The following is a 27,747-nucleotide window of genomic DNA, read 5'->3' as shown; positions in this document are numbered from 1 at the left end:
TTGTTGCAAATGGAGCCCTGAGGAGCCAGTAGACCCCAGGTTAGGTGCCCTGCCTCAGAAGAATGAAAAGGAATTTAATAGAAAAGGCAAGATGTGGGGAAACATGCTTCCCTTGGCTGAGAGCTCTACAAGGAGTCACAGGGCAAGAGATTTACAACTGCAATCAGAAGAAATGTCTTATCTCAGAGCAGCTGAATCATGGAATTCTCTGTCACAGGAGGCAGTAGTGTCAAGTCATTCAACATTTTTAGGAAAGAGGAAATAGATTTTTAGATGAAAAGGCAGTAATAGGCACAGGAGAATGGGAATATTTTACTGAAACAGATTACCATTTATGACTCAAAAGTACTATCACTGCTCCAGTTTTCCTTGCACGTTTCCAATGAAATACAGCTAAATTATCTTCATGATATGCATCACATTTGCTTTGCTAGTTCAGCCTTTGTAGAGTTTGAAAAATCTAAGTGCTCCTTAGTACAAGCCATCACCTGCAACTCTTTTACGCCCCTTGGTATCCCGTATAAAAATATTGCAAAGCATAGCTAATAATTAAGACAGGCATTTGTAGCAATATTGAAACAAGTGTTTAAGAGTATAACTTTATTTACAATATGTACAATACAACAAGTGTTTCATTGAAACAAGAGTGTAGCATTGTTCATAATGCACTCTCTTTGCTAACAACCAAAATTCCCCCATTCAAATGGAGGCCTTTCACAGTTAACGGTATAGAAATATACATACAAGATAACCTAGATAATGTCAGGGAAAGCCTTTTTAATTGTGTCAGAAAATACATCAAACAGTAATTAAAAGAATATGCCAAAGTCAGCAGTCATGCTTTGTTAGTTGTCTGTACTGCATGCTTTCACCGGTACAAATAGTGAATTACACAAGTAGTATTAGTACACAAGCTTTGTCTACAAGTGATTGTCTGTGAAACATAAACTTCAGTTGTAGGTCACAGTTCATCCTCGTAGTTTGTAAAAATGTTATGAAAAAGCAAATTAAAATTTATAATTGTTCTGCAATTTTGCAAACTGTAATGATTCAAGCTTCCTCTAACAGCAAACTTTTAAAATATTAATTTTTTATTGATTACCAAAACTTTCATCAAGAATAGACACAAAATGCTGGAGGAACTCAGCAGGTCAGCCAGCATCTATGGAAATGAATAAACTGTTGATGCTTTGGAACCTTCATGAAGACTGATCAAACATCGACTGCTTATTCATTTCCATGGGTTACTCTGGACTTCCAGCATTTGTAGGATGTCTTGTATTTAAAGTTTGCATTAAAATTAGATATGACTTCATGGTGAACAACTGAGGTTATGTTTGACAGCAACAACCAGTAATCCAGAATGGATGAATGTTCAATCAACTCAGTACAAAGAATGATATTATGCCAGTTCATTTACTGGGTTGACAATGTCACACTGTTTTAGCACTCAAGATTGTGTTATATTGAACAAAATAAATACAAAGCACTGAAACTGTTTTTTTTACTACCAGTAGTTAGCAGAAATTCTTCAAACAGCCGCTGCGCAGCTTTCACCTGTGACTTTAAAGAAAGTCCAGTAATTTTCTCAGGGGAACTTAAAAGGAACAATAATACCTCTTAAATATTGACAACATATTTACAGATAATTATGTACATTTATTTACACAATCATAAATACATTAAATTATACTGATTTTCTTCAATTCTATAAATATTCTATGACAAATAGCAAATTAAAAAAATATTTTGCAGTAGGTTGGACTGTCATAGGAAGCACAATATGTAAGTTTTCTTTCAAGTAACCAAATAGGAACAGCAGCAAATAACACTTCAATTCCAGGAGGCAGAAGATTATTAACATTTGGAAGGTAAATACTGACTATGCATTACTTTTAAAGCAATGTCATGTTTTCCTCCACTGAGTTCTGTCATTGTCATATTTCACTACTTGCTGTCAATTAGATAGCAGTGTTAAAAACAATAGCTGTTCTCTGTAGTGGCAACAGGTGGCAAAGGGGGGACAAAGGAAGTGCTTTAGTGGTGTTTTTTAGCTTTAGCTCTAAGTACCATATTATTCAACACAATCAACTCCCAGCAATCGCTGCTTGACTTCTGTCATGTGATACAGAAGGAATGCAATGTTCCTTTGTTTTCTGCCCATGAATCATCATGAGTGCACTTTGTGAAGAGCCTAATGCCATCACTACAAAGTGCACTATTGATGTTTATTAGCAGAGAAGTAGGCTCTGCAAAACAAAATGCTCTTCTCTCCTGTCTACAATTCACATTCACAGATTGGCCTTCAGGAAGTGGAACAGGTGACAGATGTGAAGAAATGCATCACCACATGGTACAAAACATACCTGAAGTTGTAAAACTACTTCCATCAGCTTAGTAGCTATGAAATGGATTCATGATGCAATATTCTCAATTATTATACATCACTATAAACAACATTATTATACAAGAAAACTTGGTTTCAAATAAATGCTTTAAACATGCTAAATTCTTTGACAAGACACAGTTGCAAGTTAAGTGTTAAATTTCCTAAATCTTCAATAAGCTGTGATTAGGCAGTCATACAATGTTACAATGAAAGAGATACCTATTGAAGTTAGGCCCTTTTGCCTGTTGAGTTTATGCTGACCATCTATACAGACACTACATTCCTCCCATTTTCATAATTCTACGTCTCACCCATTCACTAACAACAATCTACAATGACCAACTAACCTTCCGATCTGCACATCCTTAGGAAGTGGGGGGAAACTGGAGCACATGAAGGACATGATCACATGGTCATAGAAAGAACATGCAAACTCCACAGAGGTGGTAATCCCTCCTTATTCCTCTTGTATGAAAGGTACAGAGTGTCATTTTATACAGTTATACAAGCATCAAACCCACACTTAAATCTCTCCAATATCACCATTTCTTTCTAGATAGCATTGGGATAAGGTAAATCAGAGCTGAATCACTCATCCAGCACCTCAGGTGAAAGCTGGGCTTTTCTAGTTCCACTGGCCTGGGGACGTGAAGAACAGCCAGAAGTCTCAACCGATATCCTATTGAGTTGCACTTACTCCAGTTCTGCATGATTTCTTTATCCAAAGACCTATTACCCAGAACAGACTGAATATTTGAAAAGCCAGGCAAAAATAAGGAGAATTAGGCCCTTCTGGCCCACCTTGTCCATGCTGACCATGGTGCTGTTCTTTTGTAAGGCAAGCTAGGCTACCCTAGAATAGAAACTTTCCACTGTGTCTTGTCTGCCTGTCTGCTATTTTTATCAACATTACATTTTAAACAGTAGTACTTAAAACTCTGAACTAAAAATTCAGGTTGCTGCCTTGAAATTAAATATTCAAGTCTATGTCCATCACACAGTTTTGTTTAAAAATGGTCAAAAAATACTGAATGCTTACGTGCTGTTTTTTTAAATCTACTAACATACAGTAAAATCTATGGCCACAGCCTGGGGAATTTAGCTTCAGTATCTACAAGAATCAGTTTTCTAAGGGCTTATAATATTTTGTTCCAACATTTATGTGGCCTTACAAATACATATTTTACACCAATTAGACCATTCTCTACAAATGGTATCATTACTGTCTGAACCAAAGTTACTCAATAATCAATTCCAATACAAATGGTTTAATTTTTTGGACAACTATTCCTAACTTCTAGGAAGACAGTAAATATGAATGCCTTTCCAACTTCTTAGGAATTTGAAGGCAGAGAAAATAAATATAATTATCATTCTTCTGAAGTGATATTTTAATTGAACATGTAGTTTTCTTCAGTAGCAGTTTAGTGGCCATCACTTGTCGATGCATTATGGGTCCAGTCAAGAACAATAAGTGTCATGCTTCCGAACATAACAAATATACCGCTAATCAGGAATAATAATGCCTGAGAGAGAAGAAAATAGTAGTTAGTTAATATGGTACTTCCTTTTACATGTTTTATATAAATGTATACTGCTCCAATTTAGAACCAGTTAAAAAGGGAAAGATATTAAATCACTTCAGTGTGCTTGAATACAATAAGCTTTCTAGCTTTTGAAAATTTCTTTCTATATGTACTTGTGTGGGCACATGGCTAAGTGGTTAAGGCATTCGACAAGCGACCTGAAGGAAGGTCGTGAGTTCGAGCCCCAGCCAAGGCAGCGTGTTGTGTCCTTGAGCAAGGCACTTAACTCCACAGTGCCCTGCGATGACACCGGTGCCAAGCTGTATCGGCCCTTGCCCTTCCCTTGGAAAACATCAGTGTCGTGGAGAGGGGAGACTTGCAGCATGGGCAACTGCCGGTCCAACATACAACCTTGCCCAGGCCTGCGCCCTTGAAAGTGAAGACTTTCCAGGTGCAGATCCATGGTCTCGCAAGACTAACAGATGCCTTTACTTATGCACTTGTGAAGTTGGCTTAAGAGATTTAATCTTGGTAGGGGAGTATAAATAGCACTCCACTATGCAGCTTGCCTTAGAACAAAGTGTTATTTTTGCCAATCATTTTTATATATTCTAAGAACTGCTATAAAATCCACTGGACTCTTTGTATATTGAAAAATGTGAGGACACATCATGCATCTAAATTGTTACTGCAGAACTATATATTAACTTTAAAGAGGACACATCCTTGTCATTAGATTTGGAGGCTTGCGTACCTCAATGACCAAGAGAGCTATGATGGCTGGAGTCAGGCCTTGTGGTTTTGACTCTTGGTAAGATCACCCATGCCAAACAGGTCAAAGGGTAGAGACCAGACTATGAGTGGTCCACTGGTCCTCCAGGCTGGGGCGCTGGGGCGGGTGCAAGAAGTAAACCTAAGCAAACCTACACATCTCTAAATAAAAGCTGAAATGATAGAAGTTTATCCTTATTGTTATTTACTACACTTTAAAATTAGGTTATTAACATACCCCAATCTTCTGTATGGATTTCATCGACTCTTTCTTTACAAGTCTGAGATAAAATGCAGAAGGCAGGATAAAGATTAGCATAGCTGCGGCAGAGGAACCTAGAAGAAGTACGGAAAGGAGAGAAATCATATTGTATCAAGTCCCATCCATTTGCTTAGCGAAGGCATTAAAGGAAACATTATTTTATGCATACACTTACCTATGAACCCAAAGATATCTCGGATGGTTGGAACATAGATAACCAGGATATTAATGGCAATCAGAGTTATAACAGTGATTATAGTGTGACGTATCCAGCTAAACTTTTTGCCAGGGAAAAGTAGCTGCTGAACAGAGGCGCGAATCTATAAGGAAAAAAAAGGTAATATTACTTCACATTGTTGATGCAACCCCACATTTGTTAAATCAGTAACAATTTTATGTCACCAAGAACTGATGGCAGGTTACAAAGAAAGACAGCTTTAATAGTAAAAGCATCATGATGATGCAATGTGTTTTCCTTCTCAACATGGGACTTAACAAGGTTTGCCTTTTATCAGACGTGTTATCAGAGCTGACCCTTATGTGACCACACAGAAGATCTCTGAGTTGCAGTAAGTTTGCAAGTAGATTCAGCAAATAGTTAAGAAGGTAAATGGTATTTTTGGTCTTTATTGGAAAGGGTTTAGAGTTTTGAAGTAAAAATATTGTTAAAATTGTGTAGGGTGGGAGACAGGTCCATGAATGAGAGATTTAAAAAAGGAGCCTTGGCAGGATTTTTGGCTTTTTTCGGCGGGGCAGTCGCAATTCATTAACAAGGGCAAATAAAAATAAGACAGGGACAAGTGGAGTTCCTTTTTTTTAGAGCAGCCATTGTTGGAGTAGACCAGTATTAGATTGGGGAGGTTTAGGTTCATCAGGCTTTGGCAAGAATAGGCTTGAGCGAGGTAAGTATTTGGTGAGTTTCTTCTTCTTCCTCATTCTTAGTGCATAGTTAGAGCAGTGAGAATGACTCTGGGGGTTGTGTTGTACTCCTTGTGTGATATGTGGGAAATCTGGGAGACCTGCATCCTTCCCAGATAACCAGATCTGCACCAGGTGCACCGTGCTGAAGCCCCTCAGAGAATGTGTACTGGAGCTGCAGCTCGATGACCTTCAACTCACAGAAAACTAAGGAGATTATAGATTGCAGCTACAAGAGATGGTCACCCCTAAGTTGAAGGAGATAGGTAAATGGAAAGGGAAGGGAACTAGGTAGCCAGTAGAGTACATTTGTGGCCATTCCCCTCAATAAGTATATGATGTTGGATACTGTCACCAGGGATGACCTACCTGGGGGTGAGGGAGTAGACACTGCAGTGAGTCTGGTGCTGTGGCTCAGAAGGAAAAAAAAGAGGTGAAGAGGATTGCAGTGATGATAGGAGATTCGATAGTCGGAAGAACAGAGACCAGATTCTGTAGGTGTGATAGAAACACCTGGATGACATATTGCCACCCAGGCCTTCCAGGTGCCAGGGTCAGAGATGTCTCAGATTGGGCCCATGACCTTCCAAAGTGGAAGTGCCTTGGTACATATTTGCACCAATGTCATAGGTAGGATAAGCGAGGAGGTCCTGAAGAGAGAATTCAGGGAGCTAGGTAAAAGCTGAGAAGCAAGACCTCCAGGGTAGTAATCTCTGGATTGCTGTCAGTGCAGGTAAGGACGGGATGATTTGGCTGAGGAACTGGTGCAGGAGTCAGGAGTTCAGATTTCTGGATCAATGGATCCCTTCTGGGAAAGGTATGGCCTGTACAAAAAGGACAGGTGGCAACTGAACCCGAGGGTGTCCAATATCCTTGAGGGCAGGTTTACTAGAGCTGCTGGGGAGGGTTTAAACTAAATTGGCAAGGGGATGGGAACCAGGGTGACAGGGCTGAATGTGATAGTTGGTTTACAAGCAGAGGCAATATGTAGGGAGATTCCTGGCAGGGACAAACTGTTGATAGGGCAAAATTGCAGTCAGTGAGATGAGTTGCAGTGTAAAAGGGGGACAAAATTGAAAAGGGTGATGAATACAGAACTGCAAGTGTTATAGTTGAATGTTTGTAGGATATGGAATAAGGAAGATAATTTTGTAGCATCTTGTTTTACAGATTGGCAGGTATGATGTGGACATCTCTGAGTCATGGCTGAGAGAAGACCATAGTTGAGAGCTTAACATCCAAGGATACACACTGCTTTGACAGGGCAACCAGGTAGGCAGAGGGGTTGGAGGGGTTCTGCTGATGAAAATTGAAATCAAATCCTTTGAAATACGTGACACAGGATCGGAAGATGTAGAATTCTTCTGCGTAGAGGTAAGAAACTGCAAGAGTTAAAGGACCCTGATGGGAATTATATATAGGCTCCTGACTGCAGCCAGGAACTGGGATTTAAATTACAATAGGAGACAGAGAAGGCTCGCAATAAGGGCAATGTTATGGTTTCATGGGGGGTTTCAGTACGCAGGCAGGTTGGGAAAATCAGGTTAGTGCTGGATCCCAAAAGAGAGAATTCATAAAATGCCTATGAGATGGCAGAGATGGCTTTACGGCCAGATTGGCAGATGATACAAAGATAATTAGAGGGGAAGATAGTGTTAAAGAAGCACAGAAGCTGTAAAGGACTTTGACAGATTAGGAGAATGTGCAAAGAAGTGGCAGATGGAATACAGTGTCAGGAAGGGTATGGTCACACACTTTGGAAGAAGGAATAAAGCCATAGACTATTTTCTAAATGGGAGAAGTATTCAAAAATTAGAGGTGCAAAGGGACTTGGGAGACCTCATTCAGGACTCCCGAAAGTTTTACTCGCAGGCTCAGTTGGTGGTGAGGAATGCAAATGCAATGTTAGCATTTATTTTAAGAGGACTAGAATATAAAAACAAGAATGTAATACTGAGATTCATAAGGCATTGGTCAGACCACAATGTATTGTAAACAGTTTTAGGTTTCGTATCCAAGAGGGGATGTACTAGCAGTGGAGAGGGTCCAGAGGAAGTTCAAGAGAATAATTCTGGGAATGAAAGGGTTAACGTTTGAGCACTGTTTGATGGTTCTGGACCTCTGCTTGCTGGAATTTAGAAGGGGAATCTCATTGAGACCTATCAAATGTTGAAAGGCCTAGACAGAGTGGATGTTGAGAGTGGGCGGGAATCTAGGACCAGAGGGCACAGCCTCAGAATACAGGAACGTCCATTTACAAACGTAGAATGGAGATAATGAGGAATTTCTTCAGCCGGAGGGTGGTGAATCTGTGGAATTCATTGCCACAGGTGATCGTGGAGGCCAGATCATTGGGTGTAGTTAAGGCGGAGGTTGATAGGTTCTTGATTAGTCAGGATGTGAAAAGTTACGGGTACAAGGCAGGAGAAAGGAATCAGCCATGATGAAAAGGTGCAGCAGACTTGATGGGCTGAATGACTTAATTCTGCTTCAGTGTCTTATGGTCTTATGGGTGGTGGTGAGGTCACACCCGGAATACTATGCACAGTTTGTTCCTTTTTCTTGGGAAAAGATACTCAACTTTGGATTCCCTAGGCTAACTCCCAGAATAAGAGGACTTCCTGAAGTCTAAAGAAGCTGAATCTGTATTCTTTGGATACAACTCTTTGGACAATCATTTTATAGTTATATTAAAAACATTTGCCTTTTATTTCAGTGAATGATAGCAATTTGGGAACAAAGCACAGAGTTCACTGACTGGGAACCAAAATAAAGATTCTCTGCAAGAGGTACACCATAAGACATAGGAGCAGAATTAAGCCATTCAGCCCATCGAGTCTGCTCTGCCATTCCATCATGGCCGATCCCGGATCCCACTCAGCCCCATACAGCAGCACATCCTTTGATTCCCTGACTGATCAAGAAACTAGCAACTTCTGTCTTAAATATACCCATGGGCCTGGCCTCCACCGCAGTCTGTGGCAGAGCATCCCATAGACTCACTACTCTCTTAGTAAAAATATTCCTCTTTACGTTTGTTCTAAAAGGTCACCCTTCAATTCTGAGGCTATGCCTTCTAGTTCTGGATACCCCCACCACAGGAAACATTCTCTCCACATCCACCCTATCTTGCCCTTTCAACATTTGGTAAGTTTCAATGAGATACCCATGCATTCTTCTAAGTTTCCGTAAGTGCAGGCCCAAAGCTGCCAAATGCTCCTCACATGTTAACCTCTTCATTCCCAGAATCACCCTTGTGAACCTCCTCTGGACCCTCTCCAATGACAACACATCCTTTCTGAGATATGGGGCGCAAAACTGGACACAAGTTTTAACCAGCCTTCAATTTGTACCAGAGGATAAAATCAGATAACAAAGATTTATCTGCATAATTGTTGTATAATTTTAAACTCTAAATCAAACAGGTTTATACATTTTGGATTTACTTAAATGATATGTAATTCATTGTAGTTAGAATAAACTATTGAACGGAAGCAAGAACTAACATATTTACAACTGCACTTCAGTTAAAAAAAAAATAGGATAAATTATTGATAGAGCTTATTTCTTGGTTGTGTGTGTAGCTAATGTTGTATTTTGCTTCTGAAATTTGGATCCGTGCACTTCCCTAAAACTAAATTTCAGAAGCTGCGAGCAACTCATACGAGTGAAAGTCATGTTTCCAGCATATGTAATTGAAGGCCAGTTTCTACTCTGTTATCAATTTCTTCCTATGGAGTGTACTTACTGGAAAAAGAACGACTGGAACTGTGAAAATAACAGCTACAAGAACTGCCAGACGAACAACAAGCAGCAGAGTGTCAAATCGGTGCACTTTCGAGTATGTGTGAAGTAACTCAGGCTCCACTTCACCTGTGGAAGAGAAGATCATGAGGTTTTATTTAAAACTTGATTTTCTTTTTAATTCTACAATGAAAGATAACACCCCAAGCTAAAATTCTAAAAGGTCTCTAATGAGCTTGTTATATTAAATTGAAGTACTTCGCAAATATTCAGAGCAATGCTTGTTGCTGCGCTTTCCCTGCACTTCCTGTTCTTACTTAATACCAACACTTGTCAGCTTTTTTTCACTTCAATTAGTGAAAATTCCCCCAGCTGTTAAAATATTACAAAAATCTTTTGCATCAACCAGAGAAACCAGATTTGTTTGGTTTTAAGGCAGCATCAAATAAAAATATGTCACAGTATGCACTGTCTTGATACTATAATGGTATCAGCCTATGCACCAATCTTTTAATCCATTGCTTTCTGGTTCAGAGGTAAAAGGGCTTGCAACTAGACATAGCTCAAATGGAAAGCAGTAGTGAAACTACAACAGATGCCATTATTAAATTTTATGATCGAGACTTTCAGACTATCCAAATGTGAAAATTTAATTTTTCTGAAGCTATATCCTGACTCTTCTCACATCAGATACACTTTCCATGATCACACAGCTGAAATGCCTTAAGTGAGAATGGCTACTTAACCTCAATAATACTCTCCTGCCAGGGAAACTTTAGTTGAGCAACTGGTTTAACAGATTAGAGGATAAGGGGAAGATCGTGTTATATAGGACTTACCAAGGAAGGTCATGTAACCAAAAAGTGCAGCCAACAGGTACATAACAAACATAAAAAAGAACGAAACATTGGAAACTCTTTGCATTTTCTTATGGGATCGGCTAAGAGAGAAAGAAAATATTATTTTGATTAATTCATTCCAGTGTAATTAACAGTTAACTTGAGCAAGACAAATTTATAAAGAGTCAATTTCAATAACCTATTATCGAGTTTCTGCTTCAAAATATGACACTGAATATTTAATCTAGAAAATCAACAGGAGCATGACATTTCAGACAAATTTTATTGGTGCTTTTGATGAGTGATAGGAGAACAGAATGTTTTTTTCACTCATAGAACCTAGTGTCAGCACCAGGTAATGCACATTTTAATGCAAATAGGGGGAAAGGTCCACCCTAATCTGTCCAATATGCTTTAATAGCAACTGCAACCACTGATATCTTTCCTCCATTCTCATTGGCCTACAGTATCCAGTTCACCTGCAGACAACTGCAGTCTATGAAATGGATCAGATTTAATGGAGAATTTGTCTACTGAATGAGAAAAGATCCCTTATCCCTGGGGACCCATGGCATGTGCAGTATTAATAAAGGGGTTCTTACTCTTTGAGTTCTTCATAGATGGGAAGTACAGCAGGATGACACACAAAGGCAAATGTAAGAATTGGCACAGCATAGACAGTCTGAAATAGAAAGGAAAATGGAGATCAGTACTTGATATCATAGCAGAATTATTCAAGGCAGGAGCTATCAAAATAAAAATCAGGCATCAGTAATATTTACTTTGTCTCTTGATAGTAAAATCATTGTACTGCGACAAATCACATGACAGGCGTCACCCTCAGGGAGGGGCATCACCCCTCAACCCTCAGGGACAGGGCGTCACCCCTCAACCCTCAAGGATAGGGCATCATCCCTCAGGGACAGAGGTCACCCCTCAACCCTAAGCGCCAGGGCTTCACCCCTCAACCCTCAGGAACAAGGCGTCACCCTCAACTCTCAGGAACAAGTGTCACCCCTCAACCCTCAGTAAGAGTTATCACCCGTTAATCATCTGGAAGGAGGTATAGGAGCCTTAGAACCAACATCACCATGTTCAGGGACAGCTATTATCCCCCAACTATCAGGTTCTTGAACCAGAGAAAATAACTTCACTCACCCTAACACTGAACTGTACACACAACAACAGGTTCAAGAACAGTTATTACCACTCAACTATCAGGAAGGAGGTTCCGGAGCCTCAGGACCCACACCACCAAGTTCAGGAACAGTTAATACCCCTTAACCATCAGTCTCTTGAACCAGAGGGATTGACTTCATTCACCCACAAACTATAGACTCACTTTCAAGGACACTTCATCTCATGTTCTCAATATTTATTGTTATTTATTTTTTTTTATTAATATATATTTTGTATTTGCACAGTTTGTTGTCTTTTGCACACTGGTTGTTGTCTTGCGTGTTGTCTTTCATAGATTCTATTGTTTCTTGTACTTACTGTGATTGCCCACAAGAAAATTAATCTCAGGGTTGTATATAGTGACATAGATGTACGTCAATAATAAACTTACTTCATTAACGATGTCATAGATACATAATAAATCCCATAGAAAATAAACTGTTGTCCTTTGTATCAATGTTAAAGTACATTTTTACAATTGACTTATCCTTACCTGTGAATTGAAGACGAAATACTGTGGTTTACAGATGTTTTCATCTGTTGTGTTGTGTGCTAAGCTGGGTTCTGATACATTGGCAACTGCTTCATATGCAGATGTTGCCGTCATCATTATAGTTAAATTCAGAGTTGTGTTCCCTAGCTCCTGGTCCAGAAGGGGCAATGGACAAGGGATCTGAGAGTACTTGTGAATTACCTGCAAGTATTTGGAAAGTGAAAATTAAAATACAGCAAAATAAAAATAAACCACAGCTGAGAAGGTGAGAGTGCTGTTAAATTGTAAACACCTATCCTTGACATCAAAAGATACATTATAATGGACTTTATACATTCTCCTGCCCCTCACAATCTCAGATGTCAGTTTTAATGTGACCTACACCAGAAAGAGTACAAGCTCAGTGCATGTTTGTGTCAATAGACCTCAAAAATGAACCAGAGGACTACTACAACCAATATTGAGGTTACCTGGGGGAAATAACGTTGAATTTGGCTACCAAATAATTATCAAAGTGTTATGATACTCAATTATGATTTTATTGCTTTAAGTGTTGAAAATCTTATGAGAATGATGCAATTTCTATTGGAAAATAGCTCATTCTTCAGGTTCTCATGGGACCAGTCTACACTTGTTGTAATTGGGTTTAAATCTTGGAACTCTGCAGCTGACAGAGATGGTGTCTCACCAACGAATTCTCAAGGGCAGTTAGGGACAATAATATAATATTAATGGCAATAACACTCTTTGAAATTATAATTCTGTCATTCAATACTTTTATACTATTTTAGACTTTTCAAACAATACTTACAACTATTAGGAAGAAAAGCATACAGAGAAGGGACAGCCCACTTGTGTAGCCCAAGTAACCTGAAAAATAAGTGAAAAAATTTGTAAGTGACAATAGTAAACTTCAATTATTTTTGAATGGATAATTTAAACAATTAAGTTCGAAGTGTATTCTTCATAAAGGTATTTTCAATTGGTCTTAAAATATAAAAACATTCAAGTATTCCCTATAACATTACATAGATAGAAAGCAACACACACAAATGCTGTAGGAACTCAGCAGGACAAGCAGCATCTACGGAAAAGAGTAAATAATCAACATTTCAGGCTGAGACCCTTCATCAGAGCTGATAAAAAGTTTCCGAAAAATCTGATAAATTAAATACATCAGTCCTTAACTTTGTGCAATTTTGTAGCCCAAGTTGTGCGACATTCAATGACAGTCTTGCATCAAAACCAAATTTACAGTATATACACAGAAATATATGCTATGTAAGAAGTGGGTGGATATGACGTGAATTCTGCTGCTCCTAAATCATCTGAGACAACTGTCAGGCAGGATCTATGGAGAGGAATAAACAATCATTACTTTGGGAAGAACACTTCATCAGGACCTAGTGTGGACCAAAGTCCTGGTGAAGGGTCTCAGCTTAAAACATTGACTGTTTATTCCTCCCCATAGATGCTACCTGACCTGCTGAGTTCCTCCAGCATTTTGTGTGTTGCCCTGGATTTCCAGCATCTGCAGAATCTCTTCTCTTTATGATAACTAAGTACTGCATATCACAACATGTTGAAGTAAAAGGAAACTATGCCTTTGGTATATAAAAACTGTAAGTTTGGTGTGAAGATCAAGCTTTGATATTCCTAGGCAAATGACTCACACAAAACCAAACTGGCTACTTCTAAGCTGAATAGGTGATGCCTATATGAAGTGCCAGATTTATACAAGTATAGTCTTATTGCCATCTTCTTTCAGTGTAAACAGCTTACCTAAATTCTTCAGCAGGGAGAAAGGAAGAATTATAATTATAGACACCATAAGGACCAAGTAGTCACCATTCAGATACCAATGCCTGAAAAGGAAAAACAATTATTAGTTTTATTTTGAACATTATGACTGAGAATTCTTCACTTTAGTATTGAACATCTCGATTACAGATATGGTACAATGAATTGTGAATTATGACCGCTTAGTCGATTTTGCAATTTAAATTTCATGTTACCACCCAGCTGTCATTAGATTTCTCTAAATTCCACAAAAGCAAAAACATCAAAAACATGGAACCAGTTCTAAGCAGATTGTAGGTTTACACCAAACAAACTCACATGGTACTAGATAAAACCCATCCAAAACATTTATTAACACATGACACCTGAGACCAACTCCAACAAACTGGTAAAACAAGTTGTAACCAGGTACACATGTACACCTGCTCATTAATGCAATTATCTAATCAGCCAATCATGTGGCAGCAACTCCATGGTCAAGGGGTTCAGTTGTTGTTCAGAGCAAACATCAGAATAGGGGAGAAAAAATGTGACCCAAGTGACTTTGACCTTGTTAGTGATTCGAGTACCTCAGGAACTGAACTGCTGATCCCCTGGGATTTTCATGCCCAAGTCTCTAGAGTTTACAGAGAATGGCGCAAAAAACAAAAACATGTAGGGAGTGGCAGTTCCATGAGCAAAAACATCTTTTTAATGAGAGAGTCAGAGAGGAATGGCCAGACTGGTTCAAGCTGAGAGGAACGTGACAGTCGTTTCACTGATTCAAGTTAACTGGTTCATTACCAGTGGTGAAGGGCACTTGTCATTGGTGGCATTGCCACAAGTAGTGGTCACAAGATAAGTAATGGTCATAAGTAATGGTCACAAGATATCCATAGGTCTGCTTGAGGCCTTCCATGTTTGTTTATCTGTGCAACATATTAATTATTGTATAAAGAATTACACTGTCCAGTATGTTATTTTTAATATATTATCAATTACTGCTATTGTCCATATATGTATAATTGTACACTAATCCTTCCACTGAAATTATTTAAAAAGTGGAAATGTTTGTATTCTGATTTTAATTTTAAATTATTTTGCCCCTGTGTGATATGACGATGCAGGTTCTCATATAAAGTACAGAATTCCTAAAGTGAGACAAGCATTTTATTCTATTGAGGCAAGTCATATATTTTTAAAAGATTATCAAATATATTTTATTTGATTTGAGGGAATTTATATTCATGTGTGCTTGTTTGTTGAGGTTTTGTGTCAACACACTAGGTAATCATTGTACATCAAATAACTCAGAAATAAAATGTATTTATAGAATTCAGTCACCTCATTTAGTGAATATTGGGAGTGGTGGGGAGTTGGGCAGATTTGGTCATATTATGATAATAGGAAAAATTAAATGTAAGTTTTCAATGTCATTTTTTACTATTTGACAGTTTTGCCAAATGATTACACATATTTACTGAAAATTAAACACTTCTACTCTGAACTTTTCTTTTCAGAATTAATTAGATAATGCCACATAAAAAAAAACTGGAAACTCGCTGTGGAAAGTGCCTTTTCCAATCACTCATGTACTTCTCAATGATGCAACCCTATATTGCTTACAACCATTATTGCACATTTCCCATTGCTGTTTGCGTTGTGAAATGACTTCCAGTTTGATGATACAAAGTATGGATTTTACAATCTGTGTAATAACCTAATGGTTCCAACTGATTATTACTTTTGTTCTTCTTCTCCTGGTACTTGCACTGCACTTGATACTGATTAGAAAATCAGTGCTAGGTACTTGCACGGCATTTGATGGTGATTAGAAACCAGTTTCAGTGCAAAAGGCTGAAAATGACATTGGGAATTTGTGCGAACAGGGTAGGCACTTGTCTATCCCCTTAGCCAATCAGATTGAAGAATTGTTGCTAAATAACACGGAATATGAACCACAAACACCAGCTTGAATGTTTAAATTAATGACACATCATTCAAATGCTCAAACAAAAGAAGATAAAAACTGGGATTAAGAGATATACCAGGCAGGTGAACAAAACTTCTAATTACCAAGAATAATTCTAATCTAAGGGAAAATACCTCCCTACAGATTAGAGTAAATTTTCAGTGCCAGTATGTAAATAATACAACTTAATATAGCTGAAAATCTGTGTGTACTGGAATGGACAAGTTGTAACATTTTCAGGAGTATCTTTTATGAAAGGATACTAGCTTTATGTCACCATGCAGAGGTTGTAGATCAGATACTGTAACGGATCAATTTCTGGAACAGCAAAGCAACTGGGTAGCAACTTCCTAGGTTCAGTGTTTAACACAGCCTGTATGGTCTTCTGATATTGCTTCACAATTACACTTTTAAATAATGGATTCCATCGCTACTTTTACCTGAATTTCACATGGCCATCTCCACCTCAGATTCCTTTCTCATTACTGATAATTTACTTGGGACAATTTACCTATCAGGATGTGGGACAAAATCATTAAATGACCTCATTGGGAATATTATGAAAACTTCACAACTGAAGTGTAAATGCGTTTGCTCAATCTGCAGCGGCTGTCCACTACACAGAATGATTTCAGTGCTGTTTTGATATGCCAGGCATACAGACACACTGTCCTCTCCCACTTCCTGCAACAAGATCAAAACAATGTGTGTGGCATTGCACATGCAAAATATCACATGAAAACAAACAAGCTACGGCCTCCTACTATCCCACTTGTGTGTTTAGGCTGACTAATTGCTTTCCATGGAAACTAACTATTGAGTGACATTGCAGCTGGAAATCCTCAAATACATTAAAATTAGCCTGCACAAAACACGAGTTTTATAAGATATGAAATGGGACTTTGCTGGAAAAACTCAGTGCTTCAGCAACATTCGAATGGATTGATGTGCTTAGAATAGTGATCTCCAGCAGAATACAAGGCATCAAGAACATAATTATCTTTAGTGAAATGTAACATTCTACTTTGACCTGCAACTGTTAGAAAGACAGTTTCTGCAAAGGATTTTGAACATCCTTAAATACAACCAGACTCATAAACAGTTCCTTTCCCCAAGTAGTAAGGCTGATCAGCACCTCCACCCACTAAACCACACCTCCACACCAACAACCACCACTACTACTTAACAATTAACAGAGTAACAATTATTTTGCACTCCTTTACACTACTGGAAATGGCATTAATCAAGCTTGAGCCTTTGCGTACTAATCCAAACCTGTGCATTTTTCTGTCATTATGTGTCATGCAGGAGTTTTAGCTGCAGTGAGAATCATCACTGAGGGATTTATTGAAAAGGTCTCTGGAAAAGTTTTGAAATGTTCCGGTGCATATTTTAACACAGTGTGCCTAAAACTAAGCTTGCAATTCAACATACCCAGTTTTTTCCTCAAGTCCGAGGAAAGCTTGAATGACAATTGGTAGCTCATATTTCACTATGTAGAGGTAGCTTGATGTAGCTGTAGTAAGAAACAGGGCAAAAAAAGAGTAATAAGAAATAAAACTAACTTAGACTCTCTACACTTCAATGCTTCATTTAAAAGTCTTCAGATTAAAACAAGAAGACCTTAAAGGTGAAATTATTTTTAAACGCAAGAATACTTTACAGAACTTCTGGAACCTTACCTCCAAAGTTCTGCATCGTGATTGACAATGATGCTGCCAATTTACCAGGCAACCCAAATGCTTTCAGACCGAGCTGCTCATAGACCAGTGAACCTAGAACAAAAAGAAAAGTTTAATAATCAGAAACACTAATATGTTTAATTCCAATCAATAGATTCATGTTCTTAAACAAATAAGCTTATTAATTACCTCCTTCTTTTGAAGTTTTCAGTAAGAGATGTATAGAGTACAGCGAGAAGACTGATACAGCACTCAAAAGGATACTGGAAAATAGAAAAGAGGTAACATTGCTCTTACATGATGCTTTACAAGGAATCATACATTTTTCAATAATATTTGAACTATAATTTACATTTACATCTGAGTACCTCACTGCAACATTAACAAATTAAGCCTTTGGTTGTAAGAAACTAAAGTGAGTGTGAAGTGTTATCTTTGCACTTTAAAACAAATTAGCCAGCTAGCATAAAAGTTTAGAATTAATTTAGAAGGTTAAATGTATGGGTTGAAAACAAGTTTTGTAAGCTACCTTTTCTCTAAATTATTAGAATGCCATTGACATGCTTTTAGAGTGGAATTTACTTTGTAAGAAATAGCAGACTTCAGCAGATTGTCCCCCATTTGAAACTGTTGGTTATTTATAACATTCTGAAGTGATCTTTATGTTTGATTTTAATTATTGCACCATAATGGACGTCCAATGAATTTCAGGACGCACTGAATTTTCACAGCCTTCTTTCTCAACTTCAAAAGATACTTCCTTCACAATTCTTTCCTTGTCTCTAATGCTTAAACAATGCAAGGTCAGTTCCTCAGAGCAGTTTCTAACTTAACTCATGCACAGTAAGTATGTATTTTTGGAAATATCATGCCCAGTAACCCCACTATGTCTTTATCCAATGTTATATTGAAATTTCATTCTTTCCTGTTGGTATGGCGACAAAATAACTCATACCAAGATTATTCAGATGTTTTGTAGGAATAACATTTCAGCAAATGATCATTATTACAACCACTCATTATGTTATCAAACCATTGCAAAAATGCACACTAACTGCCCATTTCCCTCACTGACAAATGATTCCATTTTAAGTCTACATTAACATTCTCTGCTGTTACCCTGGAATAAACAATAGAACTGTACAACTCTGCATTATTAAATGTAAAGAAAACCTTAGATGTACAAGGTAAAAAACATTTGTAAATTAATTTACCATATATCATTAATTTATCTTTTTGTTTTATTTTTATCCTCCTATTATAAGGGCAGCACTTTTCTTGAATTTGTTGTACAAAGCTAATGTTACAATCAATCAGTACACTGACATAGCAACTTCCTTAATAATTTCTAAACTTTCTTTAATTGAACTCAGATGTACGTCATTCTCACAAGAAACCAATTCCCCTCACTGATGACTCACTGTATCAACATCTTTGTCACTACGGGAGGGACAATCCTATCCATTCAGTTAATTACATGATTATTTGCTTTCAAATGGAAGTTTAGGAGTGCCCTTATTTTTTTCTCTTGAGTCATCAAAGAAATACAGCCTTTCTTAAACAAGGAGCTGCCTCAACAAATATTAAAAATACCATACCTCAATTGTGAATTGGTCAATAATATCTCTTGTTAGTAAGAGGTATATGAATTAGATTTGGAAAGACATCAGGCAAATCACATAGGCCATTATGCTGGCTGTTCTGTGTCACATGATAAACCCATGTTTACAGTAGTGTCTCCTGCATGACCATTGGACATTGTATGAATCTAAACTCCTTAAGCTTAAAGACTGAATCCAACTGGTTGCCACAAAATCCTTTGTTTGTAAACATCCCTTTAACTCCCTCCCATACTAGGAGAACATTACAAGGCCTCTCTCAGCATACAATGCACTATTATTGAAGGTCATCTTCACCAGTGACTGTGTTGTACAGGAGAAAGCTATTCCCAAAATGACTCATCTTTAAAAGACTGGATAAGCAATCCAAATGGAACTATCCCATGATCACTCCCCCTATTCTTCACAAAATATACAGAGCCAGACTAAACCGAACTGTCCCATGATCACTCAGCCTATTCTTCAAATATTTGCACATGTAGCTTACCTATTACTGTTAAGGTGCCAGTTTGGATAAAATAATAGATTTAAGTTACCCAGAGAGATCAGAGTCGAAGAATGAAGAAAATTTATCTCTTAACTTTCTAATGTACTAAGATTAAATATTCATTTTTTACAATCATTTGTAGCCCTAATTAAATTGTTACTTCACTGTTTCCAAATATTTATCAGCTGTTTTATACCCAGCTACCAACGATTAATTCCATCCTAGGATATACTTAACTCCCATATTTGGTGTTGCTGGTGAGATTATCTGCAATAATGGGATGTGCATATTAAAAGTGCAGAATTATTTTCGAAAAAATGTTCAGTTTAAAACCGTGCCATAGCTCCTCCCTCCTTGGCACATGATTAAACAGTGGGGAAGTCGTATAGCAAAGGACCGCATTGGTTTCTACTGCAGTCAGTGCTGCACTGCAGTGTCAGCAGGTTAGCAACTGCATTTACAAAGCATGTGCTGTTTGTTTTGCCACCTTCCAAACACTTACACAAAAAGTACAATGCCAGTGTTAGCCATGGCATATGCCAGTCCAAGAATACCACTGCCCATGATAGCATTGCTGAGGTTAAATGCAGATATTCCAAACGAGGTAGTGCCAGTGCTCTGGAGAGACAGAGAGAGAGAATAATAAACATATTTAGAATGTCACGGCTACGGGAGCACATTCCAAATGGGGACAATAATCAGCATAAGAGTATAGAGTACTCACATATTCTTCAAATTTCTTTTTCCCATAGTATACATTTGGCAGAAAATTCTGGCTTTCTGGATCATTATCGACATATTGACTGGAAAAGTAAAACAAAATGGTGGTATTATACAAAGCTGGATTCCTGGTATAGTGTTCCACACCAAATGCAAATCATAAATTTTTAATGGCTCAGATCACGAGCTGAGAGTTTGAATTATTCATTAAACCACGTGATGCGCTATAATGCAGTAAGAACATTTCTATTAATTAGATCATTTTATTCAGTTAAACGAATATCTCGCATGATCAGAAATCGGCAGATATCCCTTACCTATTGATGGGTATCTTTTTAGTGGGAGGATAGTCATTACTGTTAGTGCTGCTAGTGTCGTCATCAGGGGTAATGTTAAATCTGTTCATCTCCGTTATCGTCATGGTTAGACGGTTTTAGTGAAACACTTCCAATTTTAACTTTGTTCCTTTTCTGGTGCAGCCAGCCAGTAATGTATATGTTTCAGGTGCTTTCGGCCAGTGACCCGCCTTTTCTCTCAGCTTCGTCCGGGCGATCCTTGGGGAAATAGTGAAATGTCAATAACGTTGCAATATCCGACTTAATAGTCTCTCTTCACGTGACCTGCGGTGGGTATCAACCACCCACTGATGCCAAATGGAAAAATACTGAAGAGCGGCAATGAGCCATTGTCTGAATCCATTCAAACCGGAGAGAGTAGCCCGCATTAAACATTAAAATATACTATTCTACACATTACTGTTAATTTCTAAAGTGAGGGGAAAGGGGGAATGACTAATCATTGTGACCAAAACACTTCGCCTCTCCCTCTGCCGTGTCCCATTCATCTCGTCAGGGGAAGGCTGAGATAACAACACGAATTTCTCTACATGGCTGATTAAAGCTCTAGCTTATTTTAGACAACGGATTGATAGACTGATGTAAAATCGAACTATGTGCTCATACATTATGTACGAAATGCAAATATCGCAATTAAAAACGATCTGATCGGTGAAGGGAAATTCTAATTTCAGGATAATGCATTGGCGGCATTGTGCCAGTTGCATCATCCTCCTCTGCCGGCTATCGCAATACACGCCATAGAGAATACTCCGAATAAAATGCAATACAAATTAAGTACCTACATGAACGGTTGGAAAATGTACGAAATCATTTCTACAATAAAATGAAAAAAAGGGTTACATAGGTAGTTTGAAGCTATCGCTTACCTCTCCCAATACGACAGTCTCCGGACGCGGTTTACTCCTGCTCTTCCGTTGTAATTCAGGCCGACGTTTAAAAAAAAACAGATCGTTATTTACATCCAAAAATGTCGAGTGTAAGAGAGTGCAGAATTCAGTAGAGGTCGATATATTTCAAGCGGCTTGTCCTGGGAAGACTATCTCTAAGGGAGCCTCTTTGAATATTAGTTCAACTGAAATATACAAACACACACATATATATATATATATTATAGAGAAATATTTTTACTAAACAGATTATATCCCAGTCATTCACAGGATGACTCGACCCTCTCCTGTGTGTATGTCAACTCAATGTAATGGGTGTTTCCGACTTCCCACTAATAAAGAGTGTTTGGAATTGCATCAGAAAAGGGGAGGAGTCTTCTAAACCCCGGCAGAGCGGGAACTGCCACTGCCCCTTCCCCGTTGTGGTGGAAAATATTCTATCTAATTTCAATGTTTGTAAACAAACCCGTCCAATATTTTGTATATTGAATGTGATAGATATACGTTGCAACTAGAAAGATATACGTTCGAAGATAAAATTTAGGTAATTATTCCACATCACTTCTTAAATCAGAATCCCTTATGCTAATATCTGATGCAAGATGCGTTTCAGGGTTTTTCGTGATCAGAGTTTCATCTGAATGCAAGGTCATTTGAGTTATTGAAGAGACAGTTTTTGTTAGTGTTACGACGGATTTTTTTTTGGTGTCTTTACTATATACCCTTAGGGAGATTACGTACCTAGTGTACGGAAATTGACGTTTAATCTTCAACGGATGGGACTGCAAGCCAGGGACTAGGGAGGTTCATCACCAAACATCGAACATTAGATCTGGACGTGGGCAAATCTCTATTTGGAAGAGATGATACAAATTACACAAAGTCGGCATGGAGCTTGTACTCGAGCAGAAAAGGGTTTTTTCTTTAAATAAACACCCGTAGCCGGCGAGCAACGGCGTTCAACTGCTTGAAATTCATATCAATTTGTAACAGAGGGGTGAAGAAACTGCTCGTTACTTGATAAAACAACATTTCTAGTGTAACATCGAAACTAGAAACATTTCTATCACAAGCGTCACATTTCGTTTTGATGCGCGGATTTTGAATTAGAATTAATTTTGTTTTGCTTAGGAGCAATGGGATCGAATCTTAAAGTTTTTATATAAATTTATCTGCTACCAGAAATATGCATTCCTGCAATGTAAGTCAGCACACAAAAAAAACCGCCGGAATCATTTCTTCCGAACAACTAATGCGTCATCGCGTTACCTTGGTATCCGTTCTGCCGATTCTTGTCACTGAGCCAAACTCCAGCGGAAGGTGTGTACATTTATGTGCGTGTGTGTCATCTTACGTACATAATGCTGTGTAACCGGGTGTTAAACAAAATCGACTGCAGTTGTTAGAATCTCAGAGAGAGAAAAAAAACAGAAAGCTAGAAGAACTCAGCAGGTACAACAGGAAAAAGTGGAAGTGGAGACACTGAATTAGCATTAGACCTTAAAACATAGGAGCAGAATTAGACCATTTGGCCCATTGAGTCTGCTCCACCATTCAATCACGGCTGATCCTTTTTTCAGACATTCCACCCTGTAAAAACTCATTTCCGGGAGGTATCACCACCATTTCAGGGAGGTAGCACCCCCGCTCCCGCAACCCCATGTCCCCCCCCCACCCTCAGTCGACCTCCAAGGGTGCATGTATACAGGACATTTGATTATGAAAGAACACAACAATTTATTTGATCACATATTAAAACTATTTACACACATACATACACACACATACACACACACACACACACACACACACACACACACACACACACACATATATATATATATATATTCCTTGTGGAGTATTTTGTTGGCAGTCTCAATGCTAATAGCTAAATGCTAATACAAATAGCTTTTCTATTTCTTTTGCAAACTTTCCTTGTTCTGTGATGTGGCTAGTTTGACAGATTTGAGCATTTTGCCGGAAGTCTCAACCTCAGAGCAGTCTGTGTTAATGAATTTGTTAATTTTGCAAGACAGCAGATTCGCAAGTGTTTTGTGAGACAGCTGACTTCTGAATTCTGTCTTAATGTGACACACCATGCTGAATGCCCTTTCTACATCACAATTAAAATTTGGCTGCACCACAAGCAGCTTCATCAACTGGCAGAGCTCTTTAAACCTCAACTGCCCTGTGCTTACAGATTTTATTTTGGACAGCTTCCCCGAGAACACATCAACTGGCAAACTTTTGTAGTTTGGCAGCAGTCCTTCAAGGTTAGTTGAGACATAATCCAGAACTTCCAAGTGGAGCTGTTCTCTTGCATCTGCCTTGATCACATTTGGAAATCTCTCTGCCAAAGTCAAAATCTGCTCTGGATTCACCTCATCTTGGCTCTCTGTATTGACCATTGACAGATCTTTCAAGATTTGGTCTCTCATTGGAACTTCTCCAAGATTTTTTGAAAGCACCTGACATAGAATGCTGTGGCATCTTTGAAGAACTGCTGTGTCTTGTAAAGGGGGATCTCTTGTGCTTCCTCGTTTAGCAACTGCCTCCTTGCCAGGCACCCAGTAAAAAGCTTTTCATCTGGGTGGTGAATTTCAGGGTATCTCCTGAATGTTCTGTACTCTCAATACCTTTGGTTCAATAAATCTGCTTGCTATGTGAGGCAGGAGCTCTTCTACACTGATCCAACTTGAAGAGGATAGGTGTCTTGTTTTGAAAAATCAAACTGAATTTGTCAAAACATTGTGTGACATTATGGAGAAAGCATGTGTATATTTTCATTTGGGGGTCTTTCAGCCTCTTCTGAATATGAGATGACTTCTGATTCTCACTCTTTGACTCAAAATATGAAATAAAGGCTGGCCATCGGTGGAGCAGATGGTCCAAACCTTTTCCTAAAGAAAGCCAGCATGTAGGACAATGCTTTTGTACTCTCTGCTGGGCAACATTGCAGAGCTCTTTAAACTGTTTTAGGTTTTCTCTTCGTTTGCAACTTTTCTCAAAGTGGTAGTAGATGTCACTGAGCAGTTCTTCAGGTGACATTGAGAGCTCCTCAGCAGCAGTTTTGCCACAAATGTTGACCAGGTGACTTGGACAGCCAACGCTGTAAATATGAGGGGCCTGTGCTTTCACTCTTGATAAGGCAGAGTTGTTTTTGCCAATCATCACATTGCAGTTGTCACTGCTAAATCCTACACAATTAGACCATTCAAGGCCTTTGTCGTGCGTGGATGATGCAATGCAGTTGAATATGTTTTCAGTTTTGGCATCATTGCATGTCTACAAATCCATCTGTTACCTAATCCTGCATTTCATTCTAGTACCTGGCTAAAATGGCACATGATATCATTGCTTTCATCAACCAAAATACTGTATGGCCTTTTTTCTGTCTGGATGAACTCGTACAGATCCCCTGAACATTGAGATTCCAGTGCCATGTTCACAGTTGCTGCTGTCTTGGTTGATGAGCAGGCATAGTTTTCTGCTGTTTCTGTACTTATATTATTAAAAGACAATAGACAATAGGTGCAGGAGTAGGCCATTCGGCCCTTCCAGCCAGCACCGCCATTCACTGTGACCATGGCTGATCATCCGCAATCAGTACTCTGTTCCTGCCTTATCCCCATATCCCTTGACTCCGCTATCATTATCATGGAATAGTTTTTTTTATTCTATTACAACTTTAAGCATGTCTACAGGGAGTTTGGCCTCATCACGTAGGACATCAATAGAGTAGCTCCTTAGCAGCTGGCCAGCTAGTTTAAATAATGTTAGCTATGCTAATAAATGAATGACACCTGTTAAACTCAACTCAACATGTCTTTTACAGTCATCTGGGCAATAGAAAAGTCACTATTGCAAACAGTGTGCTGAGCAGCACTGCCATTATTTTTGACCCCTATTAGGCAGGGGTACACTTTAGTGCAGTCTGGGGTGAAGTGTGTTTTATATATTTTTTTGAAACACTCTGCCATGGCGGTGCAGGACACAAAACTGAACTGATGGAGAGACAGAGGTCTACTGTAAAGCCCGCCCACAAAGAAAACTGATAGGTCTACTTAGCACAAAGAGAGACCAATCAGGTTGCTCGCTTTTGCTCCCGCTCTCGATTTCACTCCCACTCCCGCTCTCACTCTCCTTCTCAAAACAATCAATTTCTGGGATAGTGTATATAATTTGTGGGTGTCAGGGAGCTGCCATCAATATGCGGGAGACTCCCGGAACTTCCGGGAGAGGAGGGATGTCTGTTTTTTCCACTCCTCAGCCCCATTCTCCAGACCCCCCCCACCCATATCCTTTGATGCCGTATCCAATCCAGAACCTATCAATCTCTGCTTTAAAACATGCAATGACCTGGCCTCCATAGCTGCCTGTAGTAATAAATTCCACAAGTTCACCAGTCAATGGCTGAAGAAATTTCTCTGCATCTCTGTTTTGAATGGATGGCCATCTATCCTGAGGCTGTGCCCTCTTGTCCTAGATTCCCCCACCATGGGAAACATCCTTTCTACATCTACTCTGTGTAGCCCTTTCAACATTCAAAAGGTTTTAATAAGATCCCACCTCATTCCAGTGAGTACAGACCCACAGCTGTCAAACAGTCCTCGTATTTGACAAGGTTCCATACAGTAGGCTTATTCAGAAAGTTAGAAGGCATGGGATCCAGGGAAGTTTGGCCAGGTGGATTCAGAATTGGCTTGCCTGCAGAAGGCAGAGGGTGGTGGTGGAGGGAGTACATTCAGATTGGAGGATTGTGACTAGTGGTGTCCTACAAGGATCTGTTCTGGGACCTCTACTTTTTGTGATTTTTATTAACGACCTGGATGTGGGGGTAGAAGGGTGGGTTGGCAAGTTTGCAGACGACACAAAGATTGGTGGTGTTGTAGATAGTGTAGAGGATTGTCGAAGATTGCAGAGAGACATTGATAGGTTGCAGAAGTGGGCTGAGAAGTGGCAGATGGTGTTCAACCCAGACAAGTGTGAGGTGGTACACTTTGGAAGGACAAACTCCAAGGCAGAGTACAAAGTAAATGGCAGGATACTTGGTAGTGTGGAAGAGCAGAGGGATTGCGGGGTACGTGTCCACAGATCCCTGAAAGTTGCCTCACAGGTAGATAGGGTAGTTAAGAAAGCTTATGGGGTGTTAGCTTTCATAAGTCGAGGGATAGAGTTTAAGAGTCGCGACGTAATGATGCAGCTCTATAAAACTCTGGTTAGGCCACACTTGGAGTATTGTGTCCAGTTCTGGTCACCTCACTATAGGAAAGATGTGGAAGCATTGGAAAGAGTACAGAGGAGATTTAACAGGATGCTGCCTGGTTTAGAAAGTATGCATTATGATCAGAGATTAAGGGAGCTCGGGCTTTACTCTTTGGAGAGAAGGAGGATGAGAGGAGACATAATAGAGCTGTACAAGGTAATAAGAGGAATAGATAGAGTGGATAGCCAGCGCCTCTTCCCCAGGGCACCACTGCTCAATACAAGAGGACATGGCTTTAAGGTACGGGGTGGGAAGTTCAAGGGGGATATTAGAGGAAGGTTTTTTACTCAGAGAGTGGTTGGTGCATGGAATGCACTGCCTGAGTCAGTGGTGGAGGCAGATACACTAGTGAAGTTTAAGAGACTACTAGACAGGTATATGGAGGAATCTAAGGTGGGGGCTTATATGGGAGGCAGGGTTTGAGGGTCGGTGCAACATTGTGGGCCGAAGGGCCTGTACTGTGCTGTACTATTCTATGTTCTATGTATGATAACCTTTCACTCTCGGAATCATCCATGTGAACTTCCTCTGAACCCTCTCCAATGACAGCACATCCTTTCTTAGATAAGGAGCCCAGAACTGTTCACAATACTCAAGGTGAGGCCTCACCGGTGCCTGATAAAGCCTCAGCATCACATCTCTGCTCTTATATTCTGAACCTCTTGAAATGAATGCTAATATTGCATTTGCCTTCCTCACCACTGATTCTATCTGAAGGTAACCTTTAGGGTGTTCTGCACAAGGACTCCCAGTCGCTTTGCATCTCAGATTTTTGGATTTAGAAAATAGTCAGCACATTCATATCAAATGCACATGACCATGCATTTTCCAACATTGTATTTCATTTGCCACTCT

The 27,747-nt window shown here is 39.1% G+C and overlaps 1 protein-coding gene across 1 annotated transcript; it reads right to left on the bottom strand.

The window, feature by feature from the left end:
* Positions 1-585: 585 nt before the first annotated feature.
* slc38a2 (solute carrier family 38 member 2) lies at positions 586-21,947 on the bottom strand. Its single transcript, XM_072268271.1, has 16 exons — positions 21,606-21,947; positions 20,698-20,934; positions 20,385-20,463; positions 20,163-20,278; positions 17,744-17,817; positions 17,555-17,647; positions 17,307-17,388; positions 13,904-13,986; positions 12,933-12,991; positions 12,122-12,322; positions 11,052-11,131; positions 10,450-10,550; positions 9,615-9,739; positions 5,124-5,268; positions 4,925-5,022; positions 586-3,915 (listed from the first exon to the last, which is right to left on the bottom strand). Exons 2-16 carry the CDS (start codon positions 20,799-20,801, stop codon positions 3,814-3,816), a joined length of 1,542 nt encoding a protein of 513 aa, XP_072124372.1. The 5' UTR covers positions 20,802-20,934; positions 21,606-21,947; the 3' UTR covers positions 586-3,813.
* Between the last annotated feature and the right edge of the window lie 5,800 nt (positions 21,948-27,747).

This window comes from Mobula birostris, chromosome 9 (assembly GCF_030028105.1).
Source record: "Mobula birostris isolate sMobBir1 chromosome 9, sMobBir1.hap1, whole genome shotgun sequence".
Lineage (NCBI taxonomy): Eukaryota > Metazoa > Chordata > Chondrichthyes > Myliobatiformes > Myliobatidae > Mobula > Mobula birostris.
Note: the sequence above shows the minus strand (reverse complement) of the source record. Positions and strands in the feature narration are given on the sequence as shown.